An 8,437-nucleotide genomic window follows, 5' to 3' on the forward strand; every position below is an offset into this window, starting at 1 on the left:
GTATGCTAGGATATTAGTCATTCCCCCAAATGTGGCTTAGTTTTGTTGATTTCTATACACTTATTTTAAAATTTACTTGATGCTAGGTTTACCAGAACTTTGTCCTGAGAGCCCAGGAGAGGCAAGGTTAAATGATCCTGATTTTCCCAATTGCTATTCATGGCAAGAAATAAATATACATCCTTCAAGAATTTACCACTCATTTGAGTCCTGGAGAAATGCTGGGGGAGACACTTTGAGGGACTAATGTTTCAGCTGATTCATGAAAGCTCAACAGAAGTGAAGAGAGAGTTCAGGGTAATATATTTTTCTTAATCTTTTTTTTTTTTAAGTAGGTTCCATGACTTGCATGGAACCCAAATATGGAGCTTGAACTCACCAACCCAAGATCAAGACCTGAGCTGAGAGTAAGAGTCACCTAACCCACTGAGCCACCAGGTGCCTATTTTTCTTAATCTTTAAAGAGGTAGCAAGTCATAAACCTCAACCACCTTTATGAGACGTGTTTATGAACAGAAACCAAAGATCATACTGAATGGAAAATGAAATTGGGCTCCCTGACGTCCCCGGCTTGTAAATCACCATGGAGTCATGGAGTGGCCACGTGTTAGCTTTAAAGCCCAACACAGACTTCCGGTCAGGCTGTGGGTGTGGAGGCAGCAAGAAGCAGAGTCTCCTGGGGACTAGAGAAGACCCACTGACCACCAATACTTTGGACAGCCCTCAAGGTGCTTGTTAAGAGTACCAGTAAGAGGGATCCCTGGGTGGCGCAGCGGTTTGGCGCCTGCCTTTGGCCCAGGGCGCGATCCTGGAGACCCGGGATCGAATCCCACGTCGGGCTCCCGGTGCATGGAGCCTGCTTCTCCCTCTGCCTGTGTCTCTGCCTCTCTCTCTCTGTGACTATCATGAATAAATAAATAAAATCTTAAAAAAAAAAAAAAAAAAAAGAGTACCAGTAAGAAACACAGCTTGACGGGGCGCTTGTCAGCAGGTGAAGAATCTGCCTTTGGCTTAGGTCATGACCTCAAGGTCCTGAGATGGAGCCTGCTTCTCCCTCTCTCAGCACCCCCACTTGTGCGGACTCTATCCCTCTGTCAAATAAATAAATGAAATCTTAAAAAAAGAAAGAAAGAAAGTAAACATGGCTTGCCACACACACCCCAGTTAGAGAGATGCAGGGCCATGAGTCTTAACCAGCTAGCCCTCTGTGCCTCAGTTTTCCCATCTTTAAAATCAGAGGGCCAGATCAGGCAGGTCCCTACAGTCCTATCCCACTACGTGGTGCCAGGAGCCAGATCTTGGGTTATATTGTCATCTCCAGGGATACGGAGTGGCACAGACAGGAAAATACAGCTGCAGGAAACAAGCTCTTTGTAAATATGCAGCATCTAGGCCCCCCCGGGGAGATGCTCCCATCCCACCTGTGAAGACCTTGCACACAGGCAGCAAGAATCTGAGGCTGAATCGAAATCCTCTTGCTGTGTAACTCTGAGAAAGCGTGAGTCTCAGCTTCACGGAGTATAAAATCGGAATAATACTATGTCTGTACCAACTCTTATTCATCTGTCAAATATGTTGGAGCTTTTTGTGTGAAATGCAGAAACGTGCAAATGTCCCAGAGCAAAGCAGGGCCCTGACAGGGCCTCCCTGTCACCACAGCAGGGATGGAAACCAGCCTGTAAGGACCTCTGCGAACCACCGTTCTCAGGGCTGGAGAAGGCCCCGCTCTCTGCCAGTACACAGAGCCTTTGTGCTTCCCCACAGGGTTAATATCAGCATATGCTCCAGACTAGCACTCCAGTTCTCCAGGAAAGAAAATACTTTCTTTTTTTCTAAGAAAGAGGATAAAATCACTTAAACTCACTATTTTGAGTAGACTTCAAATATCTTTCAAAGGATTATTTGTTCTTGTTGGTGATTAAGCATAGAAGATCAAGCAGGCTGTCCCCCAAATCTTACACATTCTTCTTGCTATTAAACCCAGGCAACTGGTGAATTTGCAGGGATTCCAAGGGAGACACAGCCCCCTCTTCCCACTCTCATTCCCACGAAAAAAAGCTTCAAGAGGACACTTGTTCCTTTGCAGCCTAAGGCATCTGCAGTTATCAATGCAATGAGCATTCCACATCATGAATCACTGGATTAAAAAGACTAGGGCTACACACCCCCAAAGCAGAAGGAACTAGCCCCAGGTGGGGAGAACTGGGGATAAGAGAGGCAGAATTGGGTCTGCTGAAGGTACTCAGCCATCAAAAACCAAAATCCTTCTCCCTTGAGGAAAACATGCCCAAGTGACAGCAGACATTAAGAGACGGATGGTTAGGGAAGGGTTCCAGAAAAGGGAGGGGGTATCCTAGACCGGGTGAGAAAGAGAAGGATGGGGAGAAGCATGGGACTTCCAGGTTCAGGATAGGGAGGGTGTGGAAGGGCTGCCGGTTCCAGGATGGGAGGAGGGCGCAGAATGGGGGCTCCACTCCAGGCCCAGCAGAGGGAGAGGGGGAGAGAAGAGGGGAGCGGAGGGGAGGGGCCGAACGGAGGGGAGGGTCGGGAGAGCAGGGGTAAGGCCGAGGAGGGCAGGGACAGGGGAAGGGAGGGAAGGGGAGGGTAGCGGAGGGCTGGGACAGAAGGTAGGGGAGGGGAGCGGAGGGTCGCGGCCCGCGCACCCTACACCGCACACCCCCGCCGGCCTCACCCGCGGCTCCCGGCTCCCGCCGCGCGCTGACCGAGCCGTCCCGCCGCAGGAGGATGTCCGCCGTGTCCCGGATGCGCCGCCCTCCACCCGGCGCGCCCCGCAGCCCGCGGCAGCCCTGGAAGCACACGGCCCACGCCTGCTCCTCGTTGATGGGCTGCTCGTAGGCCTTCAGCACCTCCTCCAGGGACAGCTCCCCCGGCTCCGGCCGCCCGGCGCCCCCGGCCCCCGGCGCCCCGGCAGCGTCCGTGCTGCACCTGCCGGCCCCGGCCATGGCCGCCCCATTATCGCCTCCTGCGCGCCCTGCCCGTTTCCATAACAGCCGCGCCGGGGCGGCCGACGCACCCGCCCAGCGCAGGGGGGCGGGTCCCGCGCCGCCGGCCGCTGCTTTGTCATCCTCGGGCGGCCCCGCCCCTGCGAGCGGCCGCAGGTGAGGGCGGGGCGGGAGGGGGAGGGGAGGGGAGGGGGGAGGGGAAAGGAGGGACCCGAGGGAGTGGAGCGGGTCTGCGCTGCGGACGCCGAGCGGAGGGAAGCTGGGAGGGCGCCGGGCGGGGCGGAGGGGGGAGAGGCGCGGGGTAGGGGAGAGGCAGGCTGGGGGGAGGCTGGGATCCCGGCCGAAGGGAGGCGCGCTCCCGAGGCTCTCTCAGCGGGTGTAACCGGCACCCCGCCGAAGACACTGCAGTGATTGCGGGGCCTGGGGCACGTTTGTTGCTGGGCTGCTGGAGGGAGTCCAGAGGCCTGCGGACCCCTCCACCCCCACCCCCAGCTCACAGGCAGATACCTGTAGTGGCGCGCGGGGAGGGGGGGGTGCGATGGGCCGCTGGCAAGGTGACCTCAGGAGGTCACTTACTCTCGGGTAATGTGAGCCAGGGAGACCCAGCGCTGTGAAGCACTTGATGAAGGACCCTGTCCAGCAGGAGACCCGTGTCTGAATTAAATGCTCGAGCTCTCTGTGGAAAGTAAACGGCAGCATCATTCACCAGTGTCATGCAACACTCCCCTTTTGAATGTGTGCCTTCATTCCAGGCAGCCAAGCATATGGGTAACTTTATTCAGGCAGATCCCAAGACCTTTTGAGCCATAGTTGTATCGGATCAGAATAGCAGAGCCAGAATGCGCCTGGAAGATAAATGGCAGTGAGGCAGTTGGTCCCAAACCTGGATCCCTGGGAAGGGGGCGGGGAGGAGGAGCAGGAGATTCCGTGGCAGGTCTTTCCAAGTTCCCTGGTGATGACAAGCAACGGAATATAGAAACCAGGTGGCCATTTCACCTTGAGGAAAGGGGATGAGGATTTGGCATAGGGCATAGGCTGTCACCTGGGGCCCTACTGTCAGATGGTCCCATCCGGATTGTTAATCTTCAAACAGGAATTTGATAAAGACAAATTGTGCCAAAGTCTTTATATTCAATAGCTGGGCAACTTTCAGTTCTCCAAGCGTTACACAGTCAAAATAACAGCATTTGGTGCTTTGTGGGAGGAAACAGAGACCAGGAGGTGGGGGAGGTAGGGTATCTGCTGTATAAATTGTGCAAAGAACCTAGGACTCAGGTTAATCTTCCCTGTCAGATCTTTACTTCTTACCCCCACCCCCACCCCGGTGGTGATTAATAGAGGTAAGTGAAAAATTTCAAAGTCTACCTTAGGACAGCAGTAAGAAACCTGTGAAGAGTCTTATCTGTGGAGAAGTAATAGCATCTATACGGTGGTTTAGGAAAGTTCCTCAGTCACACAACGCCAGGTGTATGTGCTCTGAGAACTGTCCTCCCCCAGTGCAGTGAGGCTCCTGATGGGCCCACACAGGGGTGGTTTCTGCTTTCAGATTCCAGGAGAATAAAGACTTCCATTCACAACACCTCAGGTCATGTAAGTCTCATCACCAGTTCCTCAGAAACTAGAGTCATTGCTTCTACTGTAGGCTGGTTCACCCCTGCTGTCCTGCATAGTTGGAGCATTCTTAGGAGGGGCACCCTTCCATGCAACTGAGCAGAGCAGAAGGTGATAATCACCATAATTGGAAGCTGCTTGGGTGGTAGCAAGAAGTTCCTTCCCTATTCTTCAAAGGACCTCACATTTCCCTAATTGACCACACGGTTTTAGGATCTCATTCAACGAGCATGGGCCTTGGTGAGGGGGCTCATGGAGATGATGACTCACACCTGGCTGACCAGTGGCCCTTGAGTTCACCCACGTTAAGAGTACAATATCCTTTCTGATCTGGGATTAATAACTTTTTCAGGGATTTCCCCATGTACCTTCCAAGACATTAGCCAGCAAGATTCAGAACATGGAGATTTTACTGAAAATTATAAAAGTTAGGTCTACTTATTTCATTTGTGTTCCTTTTTTTTTTGTTCTTAAGTAATTTATTTTTAAATTATAAGATTTACAAAGCTTTGATTATTCAAAATAGCATAATGGAAAGTAAACCTAATCGATACACCAAAAGAGTACTTACCTCTTGACATCTGAAAATTTGTCCCCATGACCAAAATGAGGAAGCAGAAGCATTCTTCAGCTCTCTAGATGTTTGTAGAAACTGTACTGTCTACATGTAGGCAAATTGAATTTAAATTTTTAAAAACGTAAAAGAAAGAAACTGTACCTGTTCTCCTCTTAGGTCATTTACCACCACCACCACCCCATCCCGCAGAAAGTACCAGATGAGACATAGAAATGGGCCTACAGTGTGGAGGAAGCCCCACATGGTGTAAGGGTGGTGGTTGCAGTGAGAGGGATTCCAACATTGTAGACTGGGAGCCTAAGAGCCACTTTTAAGCTTAGAATCAGAAATGATGCATGAGGACGCCTGAGTGGCTCAGCAGTTGAGCGTCTGCCTTTGGCTCAGGGCATGATCCCGGTCCCATGATCAAGTCCCACATTGGGCTCCTTACGAGGAGCCTGCTTCTCCCTCTGCCTGTGTCTCTGCCTCTCTCCGTGTGTCTCTCATGAATAAATAAAATCTTAAAAAAAAAATGATGCATGAATCCACTAGAAGAGAAACCTGATCAAATTTTCCCAGGACTCTAGGCAACTAGATGCAACTAGCTTCTGACCTGGTTGGTGGGAACTCTAGGTACAGTGACAAGTTCTACCTCTTAGTCACAAGTCAAAGTCAAGATAACTATTTCCTCATTTCCTTCCTGTGGAAGAGTACCAAGCCCAACTCCTACTTTTTTTTTTTTTTTTCCAACTCATACTTTTGATTAAAAAGTCTAATGCAGGGGATCCCTGGGTGGCGCAGTGGTTTAGCGCCTGCCTTTGGCCCAGGGTGCGGTCCTGGAGACCCGGGATCGAATCCCACGTCGGGCTCCCGGTGCATGGAGCCTGCTTCTCCCTCTGCCTATATCTCTGCCTCTCTCTCTCTCTGTGTGTGACTATCAATAAAAATAAAAAATAATTTTTTAAAAAAGTTAAAAAAAGTCTAATGCATCATGAATAAATAAATAAAATCTTTTTAAAAAAAAGTCTAATGCATATTTTAAGTCCCACGGAGGGCTCATGACTTCAGAATGAACTCGTGGGTAAACTGATCCTCATCTGGGCTACATGCACCAAGGGAAAGAACATATACCTGCTTTTTACCATAAGCTGAGCAGCTCCTGGTTAAGATGGGAACTGGGGTTTATTTGAGGTGAAAGTGGCTCCAGAGTTAAAACATTTAGCTATCTGTCCACAGAACATCAGAATCAAAGAAATGTTAGCCCTTCCATAACTGGAACTTGCCACTTGGATTTAAATAAATAAATTTAAATAAAGCCACATATTTCCAGCTATTTAAAAAGAGTTTCAACTGAGAACAATAGAAATTGATTGTGGTCGATCATTAACTCAACTTGGAAAGCTTTGGATGAAGGTAATTTTGATAGTTAAGGGATCACCTGTAGCCTACTCCTAAAAACACATTCTTTATTCTTCATTTCCAGTAGATGTAGAATCTTGGGGAAGGGACATCGTCAGTCACTATAGGCTGCTGTGCTTTAGGACAGGATAGAAAGGTTGAGTATATTGACTAACCACCAATTGGAATTAGAGAATTACTTCATGACTTTATCACATTAGCAAAGATGCTCCCAAATATTCATCTTGTGGTGCAAGCCGTTTGTTCACACATATTTGGTGAGCACTGGGCATTGATGCCTTCTGCTTGGGAGGGACTAGTGGAAAATCCACCCAGATCCCTCCCCACCCCTTCTCAGTGGAAACAGCACACAAAGAAACACAGTCTCTGTAGGTGGGTAGGAGCTACAGTGCTTTATGTGAGCCAGGAGCCCCACCAATTATGTTGTTTTTTCCCGTAGTCTGTGTTGGATGCTTTGAGGAAACCATGTGTAGATCATGCCCATACCATGGCAAATGCAATCAGAGGGGTGGGTGGCTCATAACTGCAGATGGCCATAGATTAAAAAGCTCTAGAAATTATACCTCTGAGCATCTTTGCAGACACAAAAGCTATAGGGTCCTAATTTTAGGCTCCTGATGGGGTTCAAAAACATAATTCAGTGCTGGATTCACTGGTGGGCTGTGGACTACAGTTACATCATTCCAGGAGAGCAGTTCAGGGCTCCAGGGCCCAAGATGACGTCATAAGAATGCTCTGAGTGTTTTGAGACAAAGTTCAGAGCAAGTCAGGTACATGGGCAATTTGGTTTAATAATAAAGACAATTTGAGATTAGAGACCAGTGTACTCCCCCAGGCACAAGCAGAACCACTTCACCTGTGGTGATGGAATGCAAAGGTTTTCTCTGCCCCCACCTTATTCATTCTACTTCAGATTAAAAAGCAGGTCAGCTTCTCTCAAGGGACCCATGCACATTGAGGGCAGTGAGCATCCAGGCCCCCTGTTGCCATGATTCAGAGGCCCCTGAATGCCCTCTTTGTCATGCTCCTTGCAGCCAGGCAGGGCTTAAGGGTCCAAGAGGAAAAGCTGAAATTCAAGAGGCCATGGTTTTGTACATTAGGTTTATTTTGGGATAATGATAAAGGCTATGTATCCCAAGGGATGCCAGATAGAGCCAGGCCATGGTTGATCTCTGAAATGGAGCACAGGACAGGTCCAAGGAAGGGCCCTGAGACTGGGCATTCTTCAAGACACTGCGGTTACACATAGTTGAGTCTGAACAGGGGGAGAGGGTGGAAGGAGGAAATCCACAGCATGGGACGGGATACTGAAGTTCCAGAGCCCTGCCAAGGGAACAAGAGGGAACCCTAGAAGGTCATGGAAAGTGGAGAGGACAGCAGGCAGGGCTGTTCTGTGTGACATAGGACAAGGAGAGGATATCAAGAGTAGGGACGTACTTGAGGACACTGTTTGCTTCCTATTGAAGACATTTGAAGTCCTTTACAAAGTTTGAATTGATTCATGTTTGAACAGGTAATACAGGATGGTTAAAAATGAATCCATGACTTTCCAAATGTATTACTCAGACACTAGTTGCTGTATGATCCTTTTTCTGGTATCCTGTCTTCCTCACAGCCTGGAGTAAAGGAAGTTTTACATCACAGCTGACAAGTGATCTTGCTGGTGGGATGAGCTTCAAAGGGCTGTGTGGGCCCTGAAATTTGTAAGAACACAGAAATAACTGTGCAAATTGGTGTTGGCTAATTTGACTGGTTTGATGTTCAAAGGTATGCAAAGTTATAAATTGAGAAATCTTCCACTACATGCTGACCCTGCATACAGTCTTATTACAAATATATCATCTCCTTCTCACACAGAAAGACTTATTTTACACCCTGTCCTGTGCTA

General features: G+C 49.1%; 1 protein-coding gene across 2 annotated transcripts in view; it reads right to left on the bottom strand.

Moving 5' to 3' along the window:
* The window catches only part of SPIRE2 (spire type actin nucleation factor 2), a 32,445-nt gene extending 29,452 nt beyond the window's left edge, over positions 1–2,993 (bottom strand). Inside the window, exon 1 of one of the 2 annotated variants that reach the window (XM_038537982.1) lies at positions 2,693–2,993. In XM_038537982.1, the coding sequence (XP_038393910.1) occupies positions 2,693–2,963 (271 nt within the window). In that variant the 5' untranslated portion in view covers positions 2,964–2,993. Of the gene's footprint in view, positions 1–1,864; positions 2,400–2,692 lie in introns of those variants that run through there. The other variant, XM_038537983.1, reaches the window with a different exon arrangement.
* Between the last annotated feature and the right edge of the window lie 5,444 nt (positions 2,994–8,437).

Source organism: Canis lupus, chromosome 5 (assembly GCF_011100685.1).
Source record: "Canis lupus familiaris isolate Mischka breed German Shepherd chromosome 5, alternate assembly UU_Cfam_GSD_1.0, whole genome shotgun sequence".
In the NCBI taxonomy this organism is placed as follows: domain Eukaryota; kingdom Metazoa; phylum Chordata; class Mammalia; order Carnivora; family Canidae; genus Canis; species Canis lupus.